At 37.1% G+C, this 27,756-nt stretch overlaps 1 protein-coding gene across 1 annotated transcript in view; it reads left to right on the top strand.

The window, feature by feature from the left end:
- Positions 1 to 1,143: 1,143 nt before the first annotated feature.
- The window catches only part of MTM1 (myotubularin 1), a gene marked incomplete at its 3' end in the record, with an annotated part of 42,367 nt that continues 15,754 nt past the window's right edge, over positions 1,144 to 27,756 (top strand). The window contains exons 1-7 of the mRNA XM_082004120.1: positions 1,144 to 1,261; positions 11,786 to 11,857; positions 12,824 to 12,896; positions 14,975 to 15,069; positions 16,084 to 16,194; positions 17,117 to 17,218; positions 27,007 to 27,090. Coding sequence (XP_081860246.1) covers positions 11,795 to 11,857; positions 12,824 to 12,896; positions 14,975 to 15,069; positions 16,084 to 16,194; positions 17,117 to 17,218; positions 27,007 to 27,090 — 528 coding nt within the window. The 5' untranslated portion in view covers positions 1,144 to 1,261; positions 11,786 to 11,794. The remainder of the gene's footprint in view (positions 1,262 to 11,785; positions 11,858 to 12,823; positions 12,897 to 14,974; positions 15,070 to 16,083; positions 16,195 to 17,116; positions 17,219 to 27,006; positions 27,091 to 27,756) is intronic.

Here is a 27,756-nt window from a genome sequence, read left to right as displayed (position 1 = left end):
GTCTTGTCACGGTAGGTATTAATCAAAACTACGTATGCTTAAAAAGTATCTTGGCTCTACCATGTAATACCTGTTTTGGGGCAGTATTGTGCTCATTGCTTGCTAGTAGTCATATATTTGTTTATCATTAACCAGATTTGGAGGACATATATCTCATGGTACAGAATTAGTACTGTGCAAAACCAGAACCTCTTTCCTGCTGTAGTTTTCTTTTTAATGTTAATTTGTGGTTTAGGTGGTTAAAAAAGTTAGGCTATACAGTTATTAACAAAGCTGGTAAGTGCAATGAGCCTTAACACACAGAACTTTTAGGGCCGTATGTAGCTTCGTTGTGTGGCAAACGTCACAAGAGATGAGATACAGATGTCTTTTCAACAAAATGCAGAATTTTCCCTTTTTGAACTGTTTATCATTCTGTGCTTGGTCAGAAGGAAACTTCCAAAAGATGCACTTGCTGAAGAGATGGGCTTGCAGCATTTTGAGTAAATTCTAGTCATAATGTATTCCTGACAGGTAGAGTTACAGTGTTAATTAACAGTAGTTAACTTAGAATGCAAGACATTTAATGAGCAGTAACTGTAAATTTTTAATGTTGTGTGTGTTCTTTTAAAGGAGACAACATACTAATTTTACTAAGGTAAAAAATAAGTTTTGTTTCATGGCCTGTTCCTTCTGACTTCACCAAGTTTACATAGCAGTCTTCATATGAAAGTCATTCCTGAATGTATTTGAGAAAAGAAACGAATAAATGGCAGTATTCTTTGGGAAGGGATGAGAGAGGAAATGCTTAACTGTGTGCGGAAAGATGCCCAAATATGTATGGGGAACATAAGCGTGGTTAAAAGTCTGCATAAGATTTACATATTAGAAACACTTCAAAACAGTATCTTAAAGTTTTAGAAGAGAAAGTTATTCTCAATTTCCAACGATGCCAAACCTCCTGACACAAGGTAAAATGAACTAGTACTCTCTGTTTCCTTTCTCCCGAATGTTTTTAGTAGCAACTATTCTGAGGTTTTGCATCCTTTCTGAACTTTTTTAAAAAGTAATGTCCGTTAAAATACCCTGGCAGTGCTAACAATGTCTTTCTACCTGTTCCATTTCTGTCAGGGGCCAGCTACAACACAAAACTCAAATGTTGCTTGAAAATTGAAGGAATGAACACACTGTTGTCCTCTCATCTCACACTGAATTGGGTGTCTCTATTTTCTACAACTGAAATGACTTGCTAAACGTGGAGGCTTCTGAGCAAAAGACAAAAGTAAGTGTTTTCAAGTAGACTGGGTTACACTTTTGAGTAAGATTGGGTGTGTGTTTTGCAACAAAATCTAGGCAATTGGTGTGCAACCTCTTTGTTGGGTTATTGCATATAATGAGCAGACAGGGTGCATGCCAGAGACTGTCTGTGATGTGACTGGACCCTTTAATGCGTAACATACATAGGCAGATGTGGAATACAGAAGTATCAAACTTTCTGTGCCCAGCCTGTTACTTGAAAGAGAACACACCCAAAAGTATGGTGTTGCCCCATGAATGATTTGGGCAGAATATTCCCAATCTCCCCCTTCTTAGGGACTGAAGCAAAGAATGGTTTGTGGATGACTTGATCATCGTCCTTAGCCTACCTCTTTAAACAGAGACAAACTCAGAATGATACTTTCTCTGGGGTTTTATGAGTATTCAAGGAGGTAATCCATGTAGTGGAAGAAGGAACTAAACAAAGCAGGTGAAAGAAGATGAATCTGATGCATCAGTTGTACATGTTCTCTACAGAAAGTTGGAGGAAAGCCTGAGTAGGGGATGTCATGTTAACTGTTATAGTGTCCTTTTTTTTTTGATATAGTATATCATTATATAACAGATATAATTTCCATTTCTCTTGTGGAATCATCAGTTAAATCTTCAGCAGTAGAACTACAGTGGCCTAAGGGGATATCTTTCAAGAAGAATGAGCAGAGAACAACTGAAGGCTTTCTTAATAGAAAACTCTGAAGCTGTATTTGCTATCCCATAGGCTTTCCTGTCAACCGCATCAGCTTTTGACAATGTGGGAGGTATACGTTCCCTGCAGGGGATGCAGAGTAGAGAAAATAGACTGGGTGGGTTTAGAAAGCCACAGATCAGCCGTTGGGCATAGGTTTGCTACAGATGTAATGCTGATTCTAGAGGTAATGTGACAAATGGTTCCTAAAAAAACCCCAAAACCCACTTGCTTCTGTCATGCCACCTAATTTACCTAGGTTTAACAGCTACCTGCTGTACAGGGCTACATGCATAGAGGGAAAACTGCTGCTTGCTTTGATCCACTCACGTGACTGAACTTCCATTTTAGAACTCAGTTACCAGAGTAAATACTAAGAAAAAGTCAGGAAGAGAGGTAATCATAGCAAGAGAAAGATGTTATGCATAGCATAAATACAAGAGAAGCAATAAGCGAGTACAAGTTGACAGAAATAATTGTTAGTATAAATTACAAGGAATAGGCCTCTGACAATTGCTAGAAAACAGGCTTTAGCAAATAATTTAATTTATTACCACTGAAGTAGGTGCTGCTTTTCCTTGTTACTGTGATAGAAAGCATAAGAACTATCTAACTAACAGATCAGAGTCCATCAGCAGATAAGTTACTTAGTGTCCCTGATGGCATGTGCCCTACTGTATCATCTCTCTTTGTGAGATTCTTTTTTATAAGAAAGCTTGCCAGGATAAAAGCCATGGATCTCACCCTAAGCTACATTTTCAATATAATTTGAAAAGAGGAAACAGTTGGGTTGATAATTAGAAAAAAGTACAGTTACAGACTTACATGTTAGGTCTTGTTGGAAGTTATGATTTACTGTGAAAGTAGGGTGGGAGTGAAATTCCATGAGAAGTTGAGACAGTAAAATAAAACCTTCAAACGGAGACAGGAGAGATATCAATCAAGACAGAACTGAAGATTTTTTTAGTCTCTCCAGCTATTATTTATGCAATACCTGGCTTCCATGTACAAGCTACAAGATTTGATTATTTTTGTTTTAAGGAAACATATACACAGCAGTGCATAGGATCTGGTGGCACTGAGAAAATATTTGCCCAACTTCCTGCCAAGCTGTTGCCATTTGTGGAATTTCATTGTCAGGATATTAGTTTTTGTTAGTGCAAAGTTTTCCTTCTGGTATCTTCAAAACTACCTGGTATAGTGAGCCTGTAAAACAGGAGGGGGCAGGCAACTGGCGCGCTTCTAATTTTTTGCTGAATTAGCAGTCACTTGACTGTTGTGAACTTTTGTTTGTTTGCACTTGTTCATGTTGAGTCCTTTGGGGACAATGACTTGCCCTTTCAAATACAGGGCACACTAGGGAACAAGAGAATGCTTTTTCTGGGAGAGGGAGTGTTTCTCATTCTTTGCAAACAAATTCAGCAGTCTTTTGAGTTGTACAGCTTGGCGTTCACAGTCTAGCAGAGAATTGGCAACATGAGGGATTCTGGAGTGCATTTTTCTTAGACAGGAAGCCTGGTGGAGAATTGGCATTTAGCAAACAGGTAGCTCCAGGTTTTTTTGGAAGTGATACTTTTTTGTAGGATACAGAAATTTTTTATAATGCATTACTGATGAACTTGATTAACTGACTTAGAAATTTCAGTGCAGAGGAGCAAATACTAGTATGGATTCTATGTGCACAGTATCCCATTGAGGCTTGTAATGCTGGCATGCATTTTGTGTTCTAACTGTGGCTTGAATTAAGAAGGCTTTCAAAGAGACTTGAAGGCTCATACAGTTTCCCTGGAAAATGTAGATTTAGTTAGTACATGTGAATGAGGAATATCATTTAGACATTAGGGGAGAAGACCCACTAGTGGCATAATCCTGTCTCAGATCAATAGAATCATGAGGATCCATCTGAGGAAAGGTAAGGGCTGTAGACTCCATTACTAAGAGGTTACACTTGGATTTTATTTCTTCTTTACCATCACAGTTACAGGATATAAGAGATTCCGTGATCTAACAATCCATGTTGACTCCAAAGATTTGCTCTTGAATAAGTGCAGGTAGAAGCTTATGACTTGGTTATGCAAAGGTGGTTTGTTGGTGTAGATCATAGGTATGATTTGCCCTTGAACTGTGATGGTAAGAAATCATAAGTGCTCTCTTAAGTGTTTTAATAGAGCCTCTTCCTTTTCCTGTTTTAAGTGATAATTATATCTCACAGGTAAGTCAGTTTTTCTTTCTTTCTGTTTGCCATTAGTTGCATAACAAGTGACAGGTGATTGCTACTGGCCACAAGTAAATACATGTGACTACGGTGTCTGAATTGGCATTGCTCTAGGCATGTTTGTAATGGTTAGTCATAGTACCGTATGACTTCTAAATGTTAAAATCCGTTTTTTAGTTAAGTAGTCTAAATGTATCAGGTCAGAGAACATGGGCAACATCACCTCTTCTATGGAGACAGGCTGAGAGAGTTGGGGTTGTTCAGCCTGGAGAAGAGAAGGCTCCAGGGAGACCTTATTGCAGCCTGTCAGTACTTAAAGGGGGCCTGTAAGACAAATGGGGACAGACTTTTTAGCAGGGCCTGTAGGGATAGGACAAGGGGTAATGGTTTTAAACTAAAAGAGGGCAGATTTAGACTAGGTATAAGGAAGAAATTTTTCACAGAGAGGGTGGTGAATCCCTGGTACAAGTTGCCCAGAGAGGTGGTAGATGTCCCATCCCTGGAAACATCCCAGGTCAGGTTGGACGGGGCTCTGAGCACCCTGGTCTAGTTGAAGATGTCCCTGCTCATTGCAGAGGGGACAGACTAGGTGACCTTTAAAGGTCCCTTCCAACCCAAAAATTTGAACTCTGTTTTAAAACAGAGTTTTGCTTCTAAGTAACTCCTGCATTGGTACCTTTAACTGTTGCAGGAATTTTTTGGGGTTTTTTTTATTTCCTTTGGAAATAAATATAAGTAAGTATTTCTGTGGTGTGGATTTTCTGTGGGTTTTTTGGTGTTCTGTTTTGGCGGGTTTTTTTAATTTTATCTGTTTGAAACTGGAATGTCCTGCCTTATGTTACTTACTTTTTGTAGCTTTGTTAGACTTTGGAAACTTCTGCTACCTTATTTTTGTTTCTGTTATTGAGCATAATTCCTTTGTGCTAAAATATAACAGGTTAAATGAGTGTGAAAGAGATGCATTTATTTCTATGGACTTGATTAGTTTGTTGTGGCACTTTGGTCTCACTTGTGTTTTTTTTTTTTTGTTCATTGGTGCTATTTGGTTAGGGACAGTAAATGTCTGGAAAACTACCTTCATTGCTGTAGATCTTTCTTGTGACTTGTTTTGTCTCCCTGTATATCTTTATGTCTAATTCTAAAATTTTATTAACGTTTAATGGGATGAATGACTGCTCATGACTTCATTAGATTAAATTCTCATTTACTAGTGTTAAAGATGCTGATGTTTATTTTGGTGACTCTCTGATAATGGTAATATACTGTTGTTGGCTTGACCCTTCAGGACGGTTGCTTTTCCTTTTTTTTTTAAGGATTTATGTTCCTTTCTGCTTAATACTTAGTGAAATCTTTTTTTTTTTTTCTTCTCCCTTCATGGTTGCCTTACCTTAATTTTGCTACTGTCTTAGAAATTCCTGGAGTTCTGCTCTATTCTATATGTTATTTCTGAAAACCTATGTATTATGTGTTATCTCTTCTGCGCAGTTTGTGGTGCTGACAGGTGTGGTTTTGTTTTTAGGACTTGTATTTTATGCTTTTAATTTTATTATGGGAAACACAAGGCAGTATATTCATACTGGTTCTGGCGGTTGTTACTGTACCAAATAAAACTCTACAATCTTTGTGTAACATGACACTGGCATACCTTGTCATTATAAACCTGCTTTTTCATTTTTTGCATCTTCTGTTTACATGAGGGTGCAAGCAGCTTTTTCTATATACCTGCACTCGCTTACACTTACCTCTCAAATGCAGTGAAAAATTGTTTACTAATATAATACTATTTTTCTTCTCTTTAAAATAATTCCTTATTTGGTATCAGCTCTAACTATGAAAATAACTTCATTTTTATCTAGGGTGGCAGATGCCTTGCAGATCTCAACTGATTAACCCAGTGCACTGATCGCTTTCAAGTGTCATATAATTGTACAATTGTAACTAACTCTTTTTAGAAGTGCTCTAATTGTTTTCTCCATTACGATGACAGCAAATGAAGGGGCTTAGCAAATTTTGTAACTATATTTTTAGGAGAGGCCTTGGAGATGCACAGACTTTTTTTCATTCTTGCACAATCATTGTCTGGAGAAGGATTATGAGAACTTTGGCGTTATCCTGTGCCATGGTTATTGATGTGTGGCAGAAATTGGAAAACTTCTAGAAAATGTTCAGTTGAACTTTTTGTTGTTCATTTTTACCATATCGATAAGTCTGATTCTGTTAAAAGCAAATAATTCTCATGCTTATCCAGTTGCCCTTATGTATTTATAAACATATGTAATATATAAAATAGTACATATAATATATATTATATAAAATATATTTATATATTTGTAAGTATATAAAATGTATTTATTCATATATTTTTATATATATACACACACCCCACCACCACCCTCACAAATAATTGTTTCAGTTCTAATAATATACATCACTAGTGTTTTTTCATATGTTTACCTCTTAGTGTATTCTGTAAATGTCGCCTGTGTATGGTAATCTAGCAGTTTAATTTCCTCGATCTTTCCAGATTAACATATTGAACATTATAGACTATACAAAGGTAAAAACTTCATTTTACATTGTTTTGTCAAAATTGTTGTTGCTCCAAATGATTGATATAGCTACAAATTTGAAAGCTTTTTTTTTTTTTAAAGTTTTAATCCAGAGGGTCAAAAATAGTAAAAAGCTGGAAAGTGGGGCTCACCGTTTACTTGATCTCAGGTGTTTGTGGTAGTAATTCTTTGGCAGATGCAGACTATGTTGTGTTTGGGCACAAACTAGTTCTTTGTATGTGTAAAGATTTTAGGTTGACACAAACATGGCTTAGTTATACAATAGTGACAAATTATTCGGTGTGATTCTGGTGTGAAGATGAAGCCTTAAAAGGATGAGCAAAATGTCAAATGAGCTTTAATTTGTTCCTGGATCATAAACAATGAGAACTAGTTTCACCAGGCTGTTGTTAATCTAAACATGGCTTATAAGAGTCTTGGTGGTCTTTCCAAGCTGTACTGCACACATCCTCTAACCTGTTGGCAGTGAAGAATCTTAAGGAAAGAGTAGCTGGTCATTTCAGGTTTCTTAGTGCTCAAAAGCTTATTTACTTGTTTTAAAGTTTATTTAGCTTTTCGATGTGGGATATGCTTGTGGCGTTTATTCATAAAGAGCAGATAGGATCCTTGAATTGACTTCTTAAAATCTGGCCTTCAGGGCCTGTCCTTGCAAATGTTGTTGTGCCTCCATTCCCATGAATCCTAGGAAGCACGAGTATAAATAACATCTTTAATGAAAATAGAGATCCCAAGTAGTTTAATTGTTATTGTAAGATCATTGGAGCCTACATTTCTTGGTAGTGTTACTATATTAAGTTCTGGTAACTTTAACAAAGCTTTGTTTATTAGTTCAAGTTAAATCCAGTAAAACTGCTTTGTCTCCTTGCTGTTCTAGATTCGAGGAAGAATGTTCAACTGTTTGTATCTGCAAAATACCATAAACAAAATTGTCTGATTTGTTCTAAATTTGCAGAGTAATTGTACTTCTGTTCAGCCACTGACAAGCGTGAGGTTTGTATGGTTTTCAATTGTTGTGCAAGTATAGAAGTATATATGGGTGATACTGGGGAATAAAACATGTTTGCAGTGGAAAACTACTTGCAAGAGTTTTTCCCTGTGTGGAAGAACTACTGCTGCTCTCTGATAATGAGAAAGTTGTAGCTATTTTAGCTGTATGACGGAGTATGTTTTTGAATTGTTCATGGCAATATTACTTTGTGAGGTTGCCAGAAGCTGCTTCTACAACTTGACAGAAAAAGAAATAATACTATAAAAGGAAATATTTCATGTTCATTTTAAAAGTTTTTTAAAACTTGTTTGCTCTTTTGATATAGAGGAGTCCACTTCTTTAAGGGTATGCCTTTGTTTGATGGGTACTTTTAAATGAGAACTTAATCTTGTCTGTTGCCTGAAGATCACAGAAGCATAGAGTAATTCAGGTTAGAAGGGACTTCAGGTCTCTAGTTCAACCCCTTGCTCAAAGCCGGGTCAGACCCAGTTGTTCAAAGCTTTATTCAGCTGGTCTTAAAAACCTCTGAGGATGGAGACTGCAACCTCCCTGGGCCCCGTTTTCACTGCCTGACTGCCCTTACAGTGCAAAAGTAGTTTGATTTTTTTTTTTTTTTCCCCCCCTCCCCTTAAATCAACCTGGAATCAAGTTTGTTTGCATTTCTGCTGTGTCTTGTCCTGTTGTCACTCACCATTTTGAGGACCCTGGCTCTGTTTTCTCAGTAACCACCTCAAAGATACTGGTGGGAGCTGTGAGGCCTCACTGAAACTGTCTCTTACTCAGGCTGAAGGATTCCCAGCTACCTCAGCCTCCCATTATAGGGCAGGCGTTCCACGTCCTGGTCCTTTCTGTGACCCTCTGCTGAACTCACTGCAGTTTATCGATGCCAATTGTCAAAGTGGACACTGTTCTAAATGCTGTCTACTGGATGTTCTGTAATGTAAAGTTTAATTACTTGACCATATTTTACTTATAGAAATCAGGGAGATGTGGGTGGCTTATTAGTATTTGGGTTTTTAAAGTGTAACTGGATTTCAAAGCAATATTTAGGTAGCGTTAAAAGAATTCTTCCATTTATATACTAATGAAATAACTTTTATGAATTTTAGTGAAAATGTTTGATGGATTTTAAAAAAATCTGACTGATAACACCTTACCTTCAATACATATTTATTCAACCTTAATTAGCTCTGGATAAGTCTAAATTGCATCATTAAAGTGCTGGAAAAGAAACAGAGTACTTGGTTGTAATTCTATACTGAAATATTCTATAGAAATCAAAGTCAGTGAGTGAATTCGTTCTCACTGTATAAAAGTATGTTTAAAGAAATCAGCCTCATGGAGAGTTGGGAGGATTTTACACGAAATAAACTCGGATACGCAGAAACACACACAGAGGTCTGCTGCGAGAGCTGCACGGAGAGCTCGTTTGTTTGAAGTGGCCTAGTGGGGTGGCAGCTGGCGGGGCGGCGAGCTCTGCCCCGCTGCATTGTCAGGTTCTACAAAGAGAAATTTTTCTGAGAATCTGAAAGGATCTCTGCTTACTCCCTTTGATTTACACTGAGGTTTGGAGAAGTTATAGTCAGTGTTCTGGAGTCAGATGATTATTTCAGAATCATAACTCACCTCATGTAATGCTACAGTTCAGCCAAAACTTAGTGAATGTGCAGTAAGGGAGGGAATAATACAGCAAGCCAAGGAGGAAGCAGAAGGCTTTTAGAACACTTCATACTGTTCCGTGTGAGCAGCAAAAGTATGCTACAATTGGAGGCGGTGTTGAAAGGCACAAGGAATGTCCAAATGAGCTTTTGCTCTTATGAGTTTAGGCAGTGGGTTGGCACTGAGGTGGGTGTCCAGGATCCTGGGTGGGCTTGCGTGACCTCTGCTGCAGCTTGTCTTTCCATGGCTTTGCTGGCTGAGTAGCTGTGGTTGCAAGATCCAACAGCTAGCTTGGGTGTGCCTGTACCTGCTGCAGTCAGAACTTCCATTTTGCAGTGCAGCTCTAGTCAGGGTTGCCACATCTTTTAAAAGTCACTTTTCTAGGGCTTGTTTATGCTTACTTGTCTCTCATGGTTGGTGCAGCCTTAATTTAAATTTATGTGAGCTCTAGTTAAAACCACTTTCTATGCTGACATAGAGAAACTGGGGCTGCTGTGCCTTTGTATCTTTGCCGCACCTGGTATTTCTCACTTAAAATATGAACAAAAACCATTTCATATGGAAAACATTTTAAAACAAGCTTCTGAGTAAATACATCTTTGTATTTCTGGTTATTAGAAAACTTAAGTGTCTATAAACTAAGGAAAGTCATCTGAACAAATATTGGATGTTCACAAGTTAACATAACAATATAGAAAAATTTAAATCTACCTTAAGTTTTACAGTGTGTAATATATTGCAAGGGGGGGAAAAACTGTGAAAGTATCTTCTCTTAATCATCTAAATTTTACAGTCAAAGCATTAGTCTTCAGTGTTGCAATAATTCTTCTGTGGAAGGTACTTTGAAAACAGTGATTTAATGTTGATTGCTTTTAATTTCAGTTGTTGGAGTTGCACTAGAGTTAGTTCAGGACCCCTCTGTTTCAGTGTTTGGAGAAAGCTGAGACTGCCGGAGACCAGGAAAGGAAGTAATACCTCTGTGTGACAGGGTCACGCAGGCTCTGTGGTGTTCAAAGGCATTTTTCTTCATTTTTCAACTTAATGTGTGTTCAGTTACTTTTTTTTCCTCCTAATTTTTTTTTTTTTTCTGGAGGGGTGTGATTTTTATGCTGATAAGCTCTATCACTGAGCATTTAAACACAGTGTCAGGTTTCCTATGTTTTCTTTGAGATGAGGAAGACTTGGGCACCTCAAGGAGGTGACAAATCTACTTAAGGTTGTGGTTTTCTACCTTCTTCCTGCACAGACATATTCCTGTATTGTTATAGTAACTTCAGCGCCTTTTGGATCTTGCAATTTAACCTGTAGCTGTGGCGTGTGTAGGACTCTTGCGGTGTCACTGTGAGCCCACTGTTATGCGGGACCATGGGCTGATTTGTCAGGGTGCAGAGAGATCTGTGCAAACTTTTCTGGGTGTTGAGAGGGGAGAGAAAGTGCTTATTCAAGGCTACAATGTTTCATTTATGGAATAGAAACAGAGATTGTCTGGTCTGTAAACCCCCCAAAAAAAACAACCAACTAACCAAAACCTCTTCAGGATTGCTGCAGGATGTCCGGCCGCCTGACTAGCGAGAGGGAAGGACAATTTGGTACGAAGTTACTGTTTGGAGTAACTTCAAGTGTGAGCGTTTTCCCAGCGTTTGTTCTAGAGATCCCTTTGTGTGACGTCAGGAAATGATTAAGCTGATGAATCCTGTATCATGTGATTCTGTCCTCAATCAATACTATTAAAAAAAAAAAATACAATCCTTTTCCTTTAAACATACCGAGGCTCTTCTCACCAGAAGGCTGGACACTCCCCCTTCTGGTGTGCTAACTGAAGCTTCAGTTTAGGAAATGGGGGATTGTTGTTAAATGCAGAAGGAAGTACTGTGGAGCTCCCGCTTTTTCCTTCTTGCTTTTTAACTTCTTGAAACACTTGAGTGTATTGACATGCTTGTGATTTCAGAGCTGTACGATAATTTTATAGTTTGTTCCTGTTATCCCAAATGAAAAGTCTTAATACAAATGCTCCAAGTAGGTTGCATTTCATACTATGTGTATCCTGCCACTTAAAACAAGCTCTCTAGTGTCAGTTGACTGAACTAATAATAGTATTCAAACAACTGAATTCTGAAATACAGCTTGAGTCAGAATATTCCTTATAATAATAACCAATCCTAGAGCTAATAATGAATTTCATGTTAGATTTGAATGCTTTTAAATAGTGACCTTCAATTACAAGGCATTGCGTAATTTTAAAAATTAATACTAACTTGCAAAACATTCGTGGAAGCTCCTCTACCTGTGGACCTCCAAAGTTGAAATCTCTCCTGTAAATCTTATATAGTCTAGGAGGAAGTTTAAGTCTCCAATTTGTGCTTTCTCATCAGATACCCAGTATGGCCTCATCATCAACACCTAAATATAATTCAAACTCCCTGGAGAGTTCCTCAAGTAAAAGGGTGAGTATAACTTTTTTCAAGTTGTTTTTTTTACATCAGGGGTCCCAGAGATCATTATCTTCCATATTTGGGTGGGAAAATGAGTATTTGAATGATTTCTTTCTTGAATGTATATGCTTATTTTTATTGCTAAAATTCTAATGCAGTTAAATTAGTTGATTTAAGTATCTTTCAGAGTGGATGGATGAAATATTCTCTATATCACAAGTTATGAGAGCCTTCTTAAAATAAATTCTAATATACTGACTCTTATCCATATTCAGTATTTCTACATTGAAATACTCTGTGGCATTCTTGAAAATTTTTGGCACTTTGATGCTGTAGAAAGATTCTGTACTGCAATTGATAAGTTATACCTAGTTTTGTGTAGCTGGCTCAGTTTTAAAATGTTCATCTGTAGTGGGAAATACATTAAAGCAACCTAAATGGCATTCCCCTCTGCTTTTTGATGCTGCGTGGCTGAAGAAAATGCAACCTGTGTGCAAGAAAACAGAAACTTAAGTTTTTGTTTAGCTTCTCAAACATTTCTTCAAAAACGTAGATTACTTTCTATTAATCATTCTTAAAAACTACTGGCCATGGGAAAGTCACAAATGAGTAGATTGTGTGTAATAGTTGTGAGTACGTTGCTTAAGTTATTTCAGTTGATCTTCCAAGCCCAGCATACTTGGAAAATTAAATGCACAAAATTTTCAGAGAACTTACAGTATAGAAATTTAACTCCAATTTTATGCAAATATGGTTAACTATTCTTTTAGAAGGAGAAAGACTAAAATATACTTATGTTTCAGATCTGTTCAACCTTTAAATGTCTAATAGTCGCAGTTCAGGATAGTGGTGTGTGTTCCTGTTTCAGTTCACTCTATTTCTGCTGTGGAAAATCCTGTTCTTTCCCATGCAGAAATCGTCTCTTGAAAGAATTGTAAATAAAACATGATGTGCTGTTGTACTTCTCTCTCTCTTCAGACTCTAAAAGATGGAACTAACTGGGAACAAAACGAAGAAATACCTCGTCTGCCAGGAGAGACTAGAGTTACAGGTATGAAGCTATATAGCTGCCTAATACAGTGTATGTTTGGGATTCTGGCATATACATGTATCTAACTGGATTGTTTCATAATTTGGAGTGGTTTGGGCTGGGGGTAAGTCAGGCTAAAATGTCATGACTTTTTTTTAAGTAATTGCAATAGGGACTTTCTATCACGTATCACAAATAACTTTTTAAGACTTTAAAATCTTGGTTTCCACACATGGTAGATCCTCCAATACAAAGAAATTGCGAGTCAAGATGTGTCATAATTGTATCTACAGACTAAGTAGCACATGTTTAGTGATGAGAGCCCCTCCAGGTTTTCCGAAGTCAACAGAATTATACATGCCACCCACTATATATTCATATCTTGTACAGTAGTTTGGAACCTTAGACCAAACTGTGACTACCTTAAGTACAGCTGTCATGGTTTAGCCCCAGCCAGCAACCAAGCACCATGCAGCTGCTCACTTATTCCTCCCTCCCCTAGTGGGATGGGGGAGAGAATTGGGAAAAAATTCGTGGGTTGAGATAAAAACAGTTTAATAGGACAGCAAGAGAGAAGGAAACAACAATAATAATACTGACAAAGGAATGTACAAGAACAAGTGATGCCCAATACAGCAATTGCTCACCACCCAGTGATCGATAGCCTGACCCCAGGCAGCGATTTCCGTCCCCTGGCTGACTCCAGTTTATGTACTGGGCATGACATTATGTGGTAGGGAATACCTCTTTGGCCAGCCTGGGTCAGCTGTCCCGGCTGTGTCCCCTCCCAGCTTTCTGTGCACCCCCAGCCTTCTTGCTGGCAGGCCAGCACAAGAAGCTGGACTGTCCTTGACTGCTTAGCAACAACTCAAAACATCAGCACATTATCAACAGTTTCTCATCCCAAATCCAAAACATAGCCTCACACTAGCTTCTGTGAAGAAAACCAACTCTATCCTGGCTGAAACCAGGACAACAATCTTATGCTTCCTTGGCATAACATGGCATGTACATAGCTACTATGCATTTGTTAACCTTTACATCCAGTAATGTTGTAGCATAAGGAAGATTAATGTATTGTGTACAGCGGCTTCTCACTTGATGGAGGCTCTTTCTGGAATGGAGGTTTCCACTCATGGAAGTTTGTGTTGAAGTATCAGAATGCAACTGCAAGTGGTCTGTGTTTTATTTGTGAAGCTTCTCCTTCCCCCCTCAGCCTAAGGATTTGTTAGGTGGATTTGTAAACAAGATTGGCTGAGATGAAACCAAAGTGATGATTCAGAGGAAGTACCTACGTTTTTAATGAGGAAAGTTGTGGAGAAGGCATGAGGGAGAGAGGGTGGGACTAAGATGAATGTTTGATATGATCCTTATGAAATTGTGCTTTGGGGCAGCGCGCTGGAAGGAGGGTGCTTGTTATAAAAGACAGATAACTAGATTGGGCTAAAGAAATGAGTGGACAGGGAGAAACAGGTTGTTTGTAGTGCTTCACTTAAGTCTTTAATGGCATTGCTTCAGTTAAATCTTTCTTTTTTGAGTAGTACGTGTTAGTACTTGTTTTGTTACTGCCCTTGCTGAAACAGTGCTGCTGGCCCTGCTGTATTTGATTACCTCAAATTGAAATGTATGTTTCTCTTCAGGATGGTGAGTTCCCTAAACACTTTACAGCTTGAACTACATACTTTAATGCAGAATTGGTTACAGAGCACTGAAAGATGTAATCATATCAGCAGAAGAATGTATTTGTTCTGCGATAGTTAATGGAATGGTTCAGTAATCACAGAGAGGACTTAAATCTACTTGCTGTTCTATGTCCTGCCCTCTCCCACATAATGCCAAGAAAGAGAAGAACACAAATGTGACTAGGGAAGGCTACTAAGATCTACTGGTTTAATTTGGGCAGGTTTAGTATATGAAACTTTCACATTTTCGTAATAATTCCAGTGGACAAAATTCAGATTTATTACTTTTTTATTCATTCATCTCTGAGTGGCTCTTATGAATGCAGCTGTCTTTATTTTACTGCTACTTTACTGATACTGTCCTTAGCTCTGACTTTTTCTTTTCGCAATCTTTAAGAAATGCTGCATTTCTTACAGACAAGGATGTTATTTATATGTGTCCGTTTAATGGCCCCGTTAAAGGAAGAGTGTACATCACAAACTACAGGCTGTACCTAAGAAGTGTGGAAAATGTGAGTAATATGCCACAATTAATTCCGTGGGATGAGTTGGCTTTAAACCCCCTTCCCTTCAACTCCACTGCCTGTGATTTATTTTGCGGCTGGTTCATTTGTTTTAGTTTTGGCATACGTATGCTTATGGAATTGCATGGGAGGCTTTTTATGTGAAATGGCCTGTAATGTTTGTAATAACGGTATCTTAATTGTGTAATGACTAAATAGCAATTGCCTTTGTGCCACTGAGAAATCTGTATAAAAATGGAAGTTTTTTCAAGTTAAGTGTGTAAAACTCTGATTTTTGCCTGGTAAAATTACTGTTTAATCACTTACACTGAACCAATACCTTTATCTTTTGTCTGGTGGAGCTTTTTTGATAGCTGTTCCCTTTTACACGTATTCTGTGATAAATCAAGGGCAACAACTAATGATGTGAAATAGTTCTTAAAATGGCTATCAGTAAATCAAGATTTTGATTGTCCTTGCTGTTGGAAAAGAAAAATACTTTGATCAATAGAACCTCACGTGGGTGCAGGTAGTAGTAGTGTGTTTGATAAGCAGCAACATGAAAGAGAATAAAATGCACTTGTTATTGGTTTCATAATTTTTTTTTTTTTTAAATAAGGTTTTAGAACTGAGGTCTTTCTGGTTGCAGCTAACTCTAGTAATAATCTCTTTTTCATGTTGTTCTACTTAATTCTGTATATCAATAAAGCAGTCTTAGCAAGCAGAGGCAATCAGAAGTTTGTAGCAGAAGGCACCTTTTAGGGTGTTGCGATCTTTGTTCCCTGCATACTGTATTAGGCATGAAGTATTTTTGTTACATGTTAAATTGGATGATGTTCAAGGCTGTAGAGTGACTGTATAGACTTCATAACATGTTGGGAGGGGAGTCTGAATCAAACACAAAAACACACTTTTGCTTCCTCTATGTATTTTATGTCTGTGTTCTATTCTAGAATGCTAAGAACATTTTGCTTGAGTCTTCTTTTCAAATTAATCTTTTCCTTACTCAAACTTTCCTTGCAGGATCCAGTTGTGGTATTGAATGTTCCATTGGGTGTAATTTCAAGGATTGAAAAAATGGGAGGAGCTTCAAGCAGAGGAGAGAATGCTTATGGATTAGATATAACTTGTAAAGTAAGACTTTCCAATAATTCAATAGGGAATGAAATATAGAGGTTCCTTTTCTCACTGCTTACCTATTTATAGGAATGAAAAAACACATTTTGCTCACAGCATAATTTAAAAATAGTTTTTTGGAACTGGACAGGGAAATATATTTTGTGTAAAGGCCTATTTAACTGACCTCTCTGCATGTGAGGAGAGGGATTGGTCTTCCTCTCCGAATTGACAAGAGGTTTTGCACAGTAGTCTTGTTTTAGGGCATTATTGCTGCATTGCTTCATTATTTCATTGGTTCTAAAACTAATTTTTTTATAATCCTAAGATCTTTGAAGAACACCTAAAATGAGGGTTTTGTAAGCTGTCAAGGCAGTAAAAAGCTTAAGTAACAGCTATCTTGATTTCCTTAGTCTCACAAAAAAATTATGTTGCTATAAAAAATATGGTCATAGGGGAGTTCCCAATGGATAATTCAGGATCCTTTATTTGACTCATTAATGGGCCATGTACACACATTTGATTCCTAGTAGTTAATGCGCAGATCGCTTTTTTTGACGTTAGTGATGAGAAAATAGCTACGGACAATGTAGTCTAGACAGATTATTGGCAAATTTTCAGCTTGAAAACAGAGTAACTCCCATCCTACAAACATTCGGTAGCCTATGAGACTTTTTAGTGAACCAGATACAGTCATTTCTGATGGCTTTATGCCAAAGCAGTGTTTGCACTACACAGAATGTGGTAACTGCTTTATTTGTAGAATTTTTATGCTCTGTTCTATTTTATGGGGTAAGAAATAAACCTGAACATTCACAATGGTTTGAGGTGTGTTGCAATCAGATTCTAAATCATGTTTAGTGTATAATACAGCATTTGTACATCAGATAAAAGTATCTTACTGCTTTGGTTCTCTTAAAAGATAATGCCTTTATTTTAGGACATGAGAAATTTACGGTTTGCATTAAAACAAGAGGGGCACAGTAGAAGAGATATATTTGAAGTCCTCACAAAATATGCTTTTCCCCAGTCACATAACTTGGTAAGTTACATCATTTATACTATTGAGTTATCTTAATGAAGTGGTCTTGCCAGTTAACTTTAACTGTTTGACCTACTGATGGATATCATGGCTGCTTAAAAAGAATAACCACAGAATCTGGTGTCAGCATAAACTAAAGAGAATGAATATTTTTAGTTTTGTATACTTACAACACATATCTATGTATTTGTAAAATTATGGATGCTATATGCTATACTTCAGGTAAACTACTGAGCACCTCTGATCCATACAGATTTCATTGCCTAGAGACTGCAAGTTTTCCTCCCTAATTAGGAAATATATTAGTACATGCCTTACCTGATTTCTTGAAAATGTTAAACTATTGGGCAGTCTCCAAGGCAATGATAAATATGAATCACCAAGAGCTTTACTTCAGGAAAAGAAGGCATGGTAAAACAACACTTGTTTTATTGATGAAACTGATGAAAAATATAACAGGCAGCTAATACAGTAATGAATTTACACAGATTTATTTCAGGTAAAAAAACATCTTATGGAAGGAATTGAATGACAATGATAACTAACCATCATCCTTTGTTTCTTTGCTGAAATCTGTGTACTGTCTTTGGTGGATCATTTTGACATCTCTTCAGTAAATTCTTTATTTTGTGTTGTAAAATTCAGTTTACGTTTTATTGGGGTGCTTTCGTTTAGGATAATTGTATAAGAGGTCATTTCACAAAATGTTGGAGGGTTCTGCTATGAATTTTTAAGAACTTTGTTCTTGCTGCATCAAGAATCGTATTTCTTTCTCCAAAGACACACATCAATCAATACTCTATAAACATTGAATCCTTTAATTTTTTTTTTTTTTCCAGAAATTCTGCATTCTGTATGCAAACAGTCTGTGGAATGAAAGCATAAGGAAAAATAAATGCAAAACTTAGACTATTTTGTAGTGTTGACAAATAGGTCTTAAGACATGAAACCGCTATTTCTACATTTGGGTAGGTGTGAGGAGTTGTACTCACAAAGAAAACTGTTGTAGAAGAGAATATATATCTAACTCTACTGCTGGCATTTTATGCATCTTAAAATAGAGGATGATTGATTGAAAGCATAAGAGGATATGGACTTTGAAAGGATGATGGAAAAGAGAGAGAAAACTATATGTAGAAATATCAAATTATAGAGAAGTTTAGCTCAAAAGGGGCTTCTGGAGATCATCTAGTCTAGGCTTCTGTTGCAAGTAGGGCCTTGGATTAAGTTATCCAGGGCATGGTCAAGCCTAGTCTTGAGTATTTCCTGTGAGGTACATTCCATCACGTCTCTGGGCAATCTCATCCAATATTTAATCATTCTTATGGTGAAGAATTTTTTTTTTTCCTTTACATTGAGGACCTGTGTGGATTTGCATGTAGTGAATGCGGACAAATTAAGTTGTAACTGACTTGGGAGAGTCCCGTGTGGGATTTTTGTTTTTATAGTGTCCAATCCAACTACAGGGCTTGAATAACATGGTGATGAGATGTGGACTTGTATTAGGTTTTGTCATCCAAAAAGACCCGGTGTTCCTGTCTAGTGATGGTAGTGAGTAATGCATGGAGTAGTCCACTTCCTGCTTGATTTGTTGCACCTCTTGAACGTAGTAAAGCTCATCATGGCCTAGCCCATTTTGAATGTAACTTGCCAATAAAGATTATGCTCAATAACAAAAGGCTCACTCAAGGCAGAGGTAATTTTTACCTTCAGATTCAGTGAAGCACAAAACTTGGGAAGATAGTGACGATACGGAGAATGGCCGTACTTTCTATCTTAGCTATGTCTGGAGCAGGGTATAACCGTTAGAAATTATGACTACTTTGGAGGGAAACAAAGTGAGCCTATGTCATATCATGAAGTTGCACCTGTCCTTGTTTTCTAATGTCACGATGGGGATGAGCCCTTAACTTTAAAATGAGCTAAGCAAGTGTGTTGTATTTTTAGTGCGCTTCCACCGTATTTCAGCAAGTGGTTTAAATTGATCCTGCCAGAGATGGATGTTTCTGCCTGGTTGTTCATTCCTGCCTTGGTTTTCCCTGCATGAGTTTGAGGCTGCATAATGAACCAGAGAGGGAACTGAAAGGGACTAAAGCTAAAAAAGAGAAAAAAAAAATAAAAGCTTTACCCTGAGTCATTTCCTCATTAGCCCAATGTGAGGATGGGGTCGGGGCATCTATGGGTGGATGTGAATGAAGAGGAATGATGGAACTGCCTCTTTCAGAGGCTGGTTTAGGACAAAGTTTCACTGTCTAAGACACGATATTTGGGCTGCACATGCCTGCCTTCTCCTTTGAACACAGGTTAACACTCTGACCATGCAGCCAGCTTGATCAGGGAGATCTTTTATAAAGAATATCTTGTGGCTTCACATGACAGCTGGGTGAAAATGGCAGCCCTCTGCCACTCAAATACTGAGCTCTTGCTCTTCTCTTGTTTCCTTCCAGCCATGTGGTTGATTACTGACAGTTGTATGATAATCAAGTAAGCCAAGGTAGCTCACTTATCCAGCACAAAATATTCTGTTTTCTGAGTTAGTCTTGTGCCACTTTTAATAGTTTCAGGAGACCTGGTTTGAAATCAGTATGCTTACCAGTGTAAGGGGGGGCATGTGAATGGAACAGGGACCAGGCAAGAGAGAAAAGAGAGGGGTGTCCAGCAGTGTGAAACGTAATTTTGCTCAGACTACCTTGTGGAACTGCATCCTTGATCTTCAGCTGGTTCAGCAGTTCTGATGTCTGTGCAGCTCTGCAGTGGAAAGAAGGCATCATCGGGACAATAAAGGTCTAAACCTTTACTACCCTGATTTTTATCTGTATCTTTTTTTTTTTTATATATATATATATATATATATACACACACACACACACACACACACTCAGAGCTGATCCTAAACGAGGACTTTCAGAGATGCCTTGCTTTCCGTTTTTTGCTGTACTGTTCTTGGGCAAATGAATGGTAAAATACAGCCCAATTTCTTATTTGAGTGTACTTACTGTTTTCAAGATTTTTCTCCATCACCATCCCAACAGCAGTGTTTGAGAGCCTATAATAACAGGTCTGTTCACAGCTGTTCATGAGTGTCTCAACATTGTCCTATGTGCTTACTTCCAGAAGCTAGTTCTTGTCTCTCCAGTTTGAGTATAGGTTTGGTTCAGATCTCCTTGGTTCAATAACATAATGTAAAATCTGATAGCTCATCTGACTGACAGCTTAGTTGATACGGAACAAAGAGCTGCTATCCATAATCCTCTGTTGCATTTGAAAACTTGTGCTAGTTGAAAGAAAACTGTTGCTGAAAGTGTTTTTAAATTTTTTTTTTTTTAAAAACCCAACAAAATACCAAAAAGCCAAACCTCCAAAAATTAAATGTTTGTAGTACTCCACAAAAGATGAGATATATTTAGTCTCTGTAGTTTAGTTTCTACATAGCAGCTGCTTTACTTCCTGATCTTATCTTGAAACTACACATCATCATTTTATAAGATTATTCACCACCATAATACCTGCATAATACGTATTTATTTCTAACCATGATAGCTCTGTGGGAAAGCCAGTTTTGATGAGAGGCACTGGTTGTCATGCTTGCTGACTGTGACCTCTCCCATTCCTGATGTAGCTAGTTATTCTGGTAATTTGAAATGTCCGAGAATCAGATCATGCTAGTATTGCTGTTGGATCTACAAAGATGATTTTAGAAGTCAGTGAGGCCTGACACAGGTGCCTCTCTGATGGAGCACTTGATTTTGCAAAAAACATCTTGACTCAAGGCTTCATTCTGAACGACTTATGTCAGTCTTAGTGCAATAATGGTGTAAGGTTAACATATTAGCAGATGATCAGAAGTTAATTATGTAAATACTACAATGTCTGATCTTAGTTTTTTAGATGAACAGTTAAGAAGGGCTGAGCTGTAGTAATGGCAAGGCTAACAATATCTTTATTTTTAAACTCATTGAGAAACTGATAGCCTTTTCACTGAGTAAAAGCTTAGTGGTTTATGCTTTTCATACATTATAAATCACTAAGAAATAGAAAAAAACAATTGACTTGCTTTGCATGTGTTTAACACCTTGTTCTAGTTGTGCTGCTTTCTTCTTTTGTAATGCATAAAGATTGGTCAAATATTTAATAAATTGTATATATGTGATATGATAATGTACAACATGTATTTATGTACTATGATTCCATAAATAGAGGAAATATATAACTCATTGTAAATAGACTGCCTGCCAAACTGTATTGTCAGATTGCAGCTGCTCTTTCCTTTATCTCGCAGAACTACATTGTGTTGTGAGCAACCAGTGTATCGCATATTATTTTTGTGTGCAAAATGGTAATGATAAATTGAATGTTGAAGGCAAGCACTTAGTCTGTAGGAGGACTAAAAAAGAGTCTATGTGTGTTGAAATTGTGGGTTAGCACCTGCAAGGAAGTAAACAGAATTATTTGCACAGTGAAGCATAAAAAGTATCTTACCAAAAATGTTACAAGATTTGAAAGCCTTTTTTAAAGTGAAGTAGTAGTCTTCTGCTTCAAGTGAAGCAGGAGTCTTCTGCTTTTAGACTGTGGATCTCCAATGAAATCCATAATTCCATTCTATGCAAGGAGGCTTTCATTTGCTTTTGCAAAAATCTTAACTGATGTATTATGTGTCTTACTTGTTTTTACTAACTACAGGTATTGGTAAGTCACAAGCCTTGCACCCCATAAGTTTTCTGATTTACTATACTTTTTTTTAATTTCTTACTACATTAATGCTTTCCTTGATTTCTTCTTTCTATTTCCCATGGCAGCTGAAAAGAATTTGAAACTGATTTTTAATTAGTTGCTAGGCTAACAGGAATTGATGGGTTTCCATCAGACATGTAGCACTACTCTCCATCAAACGTAGAACAAATACGATCAGTACATTAGAAGTGATTGCAAACTGTCCTGCTTTGAACCCAAGATGCGAGATAAAACCAGTAATCAGTATAACTTAAGGTAAATCTATGCTTTATTCAAGTGGCTTTCGGCTAGGTGGTCTCAGTGCTGAGAGGAGAGAGGCCAGCTCGGGCTCGCTGCCTGAAACACCGATTTATTGAGCAGGTAGTCTACCTGAAACTTGTCCTGTTGCTTGTACTTAGTCAGTATCCAACCAAACGAATCTAGATTTGACTCAGGTATACCTGTACAAACCACAGCTATGTTTTCTGATTATACGTTCATGACTTTAAAAAGCCTGTTCCTGAACTAAAAAAACCCAAAACATGCTTTTATTTTACTGCAGTATTGCTCTGAACCTGAACGTCTCTTGTGTGTAGGTTTTATTTTTTTTTAAATTTGCAACCGTTTTTATCAAATTTAGACACATCTAATGAAGCTGCAGTTCATTTAATTCCTGGGAAAATAGTCTGGGTGCAATAGGAGCTGTGGAGAAGTGCTTTTTGTTGGAGAGGCAGCATGGAGAGAAGGGAATGGAATTTTCTGTGTGAAGGGAAGAAAGAAATGAGTGGAGGCTCAGAGAACCTAAAGTATTGTTTGGGGAGAAGGAGGGTCTAGCAGGGATGTACCATAGATGGTGGAGGGAAGGAAAGATGTGTGAAGAAGGCATGGATTGGAACTGGCCAACTTTTTATTATACTCTGGCATTTGAAAGGCTTGCCTTTGTGTGTAATGACGCACTGAGAGATGTTGGTAGGGCTTTTCTGCTTTGTGGAGTCGTGCAATTCCTGTAGCTGGTCATGTAGTTTGCTTCTCTGACCTCCCTCTGCCCTCTGTGCTCTGAAAGATATAAATATGCACCCAGCTGGTCCATATGAAATGCCTGTAGGCAGTGAAGTGACTTCCCTGTTTTCATCCTGACACAAGAGGTGTGTGTATGTAAGGGGAACTAATATGAAGGAACCTGTATCGACAAAAATCTAAGCCATGTATTTTCACTAAGATAGCACCTCTCAAATCTTATGTCAAGTGTTGTGAGAACCTGTTCAAGATATATTGTAAATAGCATAATTTCTTCTTCCCGTGATTTCTTTCTGTCCCATCTGCCTGCTGCACTGTAAAATTGCATTGAGATTATGTGCACTGTGACGTGAAAGCTTCAGCAATGTTAAGTTGATAGGACATACGGATACAAACATACTGCATTTAATCTGTAATCTTGGGTTATTTAGGACAAAGTGGAAATACGTGCGTTGTTAGTGCGTATGTGAAGCTTACCTGAACTATAACAAACCCTTATGGGATCTAAATATGTATTTATCACATTGATTTGTCCACTGTAATGGGGTTTGTCAATTTGGTGCATCAGAATAATAAAAGGTCCAATTCAACAAAAAAAGTTATTCAATAGAAATCACTTCACATTGCTCATTATCACATTTTGTTTCTAATAAATAAAAGTAGTGTACAAATGTGTGCTAAATATGGGTTGTACTGGCACAAATAAGAAAATATAATTGTATCCAAGCATATATCTTATCTTTGCTTAAGTATCTGATTCTTAGTATTAAAATGGTTGTAAGTGTGGGTTGCTTGAGTGGAAGTGGATGCAGAGTTTCAAATGCACATTCTGCTACTCTGACTTTTCTGCTGTGTCATTTTGGAATACACAGAGGAATACAAATTTTGCTTCCGTCTAATGAGCTGCTTAAGTGGAGGTGAATGTACGAAAATCTTAGGTTGAGGAATTACTTTAAACGGTATATTGTTGAATGGAACCATGCTATGATTGTCAGAGGGGAAAAGGAAACATTTTTAATCTTTGAAACTGCTTTATATATTGCTTTGTATATTTTGTTGTGAGAGACAGGCCTAAGGTAGGGTGGGGATGTTGCTGTATTTCAGACTCTAGTATTTAGCCTGGACTAAAGTTCAGGCCATCTTTGCAGAATGTTTCAAAGCTTAAGGGAAAGGCTCTTGGGGGGGATGGGGGTGGGATTCAGATCTTTAATCTCTTTTGTACAATGAGGAAGACTTTCAGTCATAGCCAGACTTTACAGCCTGTACACAATGCGCACATATAAATGTGCGTATATAAATTTCTGTTACAATTTAGTCAAGTCTTGCAGAAGAAAAATAATTTTTAGTGTTAGGGTTTCTAGATACTGTTCATTTTTAAATACTGTTGTTGCTGGAGTATACTTCCAAGAGTTTTCTCTGAACTACTCGTATAAAAATTTAAGTCCAAACTTTGCTCCATAAACCTTTGCATTCATTGTAGTGTTCTGTTATTTTTTAGACTTCAGATTTTTGCTGGTTGATCCATGCTACTAATGATTTTTTTTTTCTTGAGCAATATGGGAAGAATTTGCCCTATGTGGAATGTCAACAGAACTGATGAGGCTTAATTGTCAGTTTTAATAGTTGTGGGTTGTGTGACTGAAAACTTTTGTAACAGATGTCGTAAAGGTGCTGTAGCTAAGCGTTTTAAATGAAACATGCTGTACACAGTTGGACATTGTTCTTTTGGGAAGGATTCTGTCCATCCCTTCCTCATGCATAGTAAATTTAACCCTGGTTTTTAAAAAGTGAAAACAAAATACACTTTTCCATCTGATTTCTTGTGGCTTATTTTGTGAGTGATATGAGCAGCATAGCTGCCATTTGTTTATTTCTAATTTGGAGTAGCACCTTCTTTTATCAGTAAAATCTTCTATGTAACAGTTCTCAGAGTGCATTGTAATAAAATCATGTATTTTACTTATCAGGGCTTAAGCTGGGTAATTTCTAAGTTCTCACCAGGAAACTTGTAGTTAAGTAGCAACTTAAATAAATAACATATTCCTGCCTTTGAGACATCTTTTAAGTAACCTGTTAGGATTCCAGCATTTCTGTTTCCTACTGTTAGGAGGTTCTTTGTCTCTGGTTCCTTGGTGAATTCTTAGCATAGTTGCTCTTTGGGATATAGCAAATTCCTTTGAGGAGGAGGGGATGGTTCTTGTGTGTAGCTAGTTATTCATAGTTCAGCAAATCAGTTGTATCTACTGCTTTAGATAGTGCTATTCCTGTTTTGCTGTATTCCTAGTTTGCAATTAAAACAAACAAACAACGTTTTTCAATTTTTTGTTTAACTTCTGATACTTGCATCTGCTTCTAATGGAATGATTTTTTTCCTGATACAGTTGATGTCTACCTCCTTCCTTCTCCCTTCTTCATCTCTCCTTCCATTCCACTTGATAGCAGATTACTTTGCCAAAAGAATCTGTAATGTTTACTTGTACTGAAGGCCTACACCTTTAAAAATGGTGAAGACATTCAGAAAACATGACTTGGGAATGCATTGTTTACTTCTGCAAACTTGCCAATGAATGTACTTGATTTAAAATACTGATTTAATTTGAAATTCCAGTTTCTAAAACTAGTGGGGTAAAGTATCTTATGTGAGCAGTAACGTCCTTTTAAAATAGTTGTTGATTTGAAATACATGAGGGAAAAAACCCTTGTCTTGGAGGGATTCAGTTTTGTGTTTTGATTAGAGCTGTTTACTCTTTAAACCGTTGTAACATTAGGCTAAACAGAATCACCTTGAGCCATTAGAGTCTGCCTTGATAAGATCTAAAGAAACCTCCATCTGGGCCTATGGTGCACTTGCGAAGCATTGCCTTACCTGCGTAGAGGTAATCATGGCACTTTAGAACCACAGTTTTTTTCTTGCTTGCCTGGTTTTCTGCATTTCTGTGTCATTCAGGTCTACGCCTGAGAAAATTATATAGATTTGGGATGTTCAGTTTAGCATTCAATTTCTTCTTTTAATATCTTTGAATAGCTAGAAGGCTTTCAGCTTTATTGTTACAAATGAGCTTTGATGGGCTTTTGAATGCTTTGTGCTCTGGCTGCTGCTGCTCAGTTAGCTCAGGACAACACATTCCCTTCTGCGTTTTCTTTTTTTTTTTTTAAAAAAACAACTTAGTTTCATGCTCCAGTTGGCATCTGAAGAATTTGTAAGCCACTGAAATCGGTTTTCTCGATGGAGATTCTTAAAATAAACATTACTTTTGCTTTCATCATAAATCATAAAAACAAACCAAGGAAAAAAAAAGGGTTAGTTAGGTAATAGAGCCCACTTGGAATTGGTTGAAAGGAGAAGGAAAGACACGCTAAAAGGTGTTAGGAAGTTGTCAGAATCCTCAGTGAGAATGCTGTGTTATATACATGAGCCTTGAAAGTGAGCAACAAAGCAAGAGCAAAGTAGGTAGTGTAACCTGCTAACAACTTTTTTTTTTTTAATTTTTAATGACAACTTTTAATTTTCAAGGGGTTTTACAGTAAACCTGATTTCTGTTAGTAAGGACCAATTGAGGAGGGGATGCAGAAAGGCAGCTGTTTCCTGATGGCAATGAATAGCAATTAAAACCTTTTTACACTTTCAATTTAGTGTCTAATATTTTGTGTACAAATTGCAGCTGTACCTATTGGAGAAATTTTGGTAAGAAGATGGTAGTTTATTTGGTAAGGATATGAAATATGGGAAATAAACGGATATAAACTATTTAAAAACATTTCAACATCCTGACAGTAAAAAAATCCAACAGTTTAAGCTTTGTCATTTTTATTATTTTGTTACTCCTTGTTTTTTACTATTGTCATATTTTCATTATCTCATTAGTAGATCTGTGTTGTTTATGACTTCTTGCTTTTTGCTTTACAGTCTTATAAATATCAGATTTAAATGGAGAGAGGGTGGTTGGCATGGAAAAGTCAGTCATATTTTGTGGCGGGCATTAGAGTTTAACTGATGATGTCCCCTCATATTTGCTCCTTTCAGTCAGTTTGGTGTAATAAGCTTCTTTTACATCCTACAGCTTTTTTTTGCATTTGCAAATGAAGAGAAGTTTTCTGAAAATGGATGGATGGTGTACAATCCAATGTCCGAATACAGGAGACAAGTGAGTTATTAAAGTTGCGGCTGCCTGGTGATTTCATATCTGACAACTCACACAGAGGAATTATTGTTTGTGCATTTCTGTTATCGGCTCTTTTGTGGGGGGAGCTGAGAATGGGAGAAGATGGAAATAAAACTTGGGAAAAAAAAAAAAAGAAATAAAACAGTGGAACCTTTAAAAAAATTAGAATGTCACAGGAAGGTAGTCTTTGCTCTTTGAGGGGAAGTTATTGATATTTCTTACAAGATGCCACTGTTAAGTGAGCAGGGGGCAGGAAGAATGTGCAAATATGTAACTACAGTCTCCTAAATATAGATTTGATTTGGACTTTGATTTGGTCTACTTCTTCCTGAAGTGAAGGGACAAAAACATCAGCTCATTTTAGAAACTGCATTGCTCTTACAGAAGTTATTTATATGTCTGTCAGTATTCTACCTTGCTTTTTAGTTGATTTTTGAAAAATGTCAATGAGAGAGGATGATACATAAAATTTTTAAAATGTCTTTTAGACAATTTTATTTTTGCATTAAAAAAGATGTTTTTTTTTAATTAAGTAGCACACAATAAGAACTTTCTTGGATTTTTTTTTTCTTCTCATAGTTTTTTGGTTGAAGGTTTAGAGGCCTAAGACCCAAAAAAGGTAAAATACAAACACCCACACAACCCCAC

The sequence above is a fragment of the Phaethon aethereus genome, assembly GCF_964289735.1.
Source record: "Phaethon aethereus genome assembly, chromosome: 10".
Classification (NCBI taxonomy): domain Eukaryota; kingdom Metazoa; phylum Chordata; class Aves; order Phaethontiformes; family Phaethontidae; genus Phaethon; species Phaethon aethereus.
This window is presented reverse-complemented; position numbering and strand designations above follow the sequence as displayed.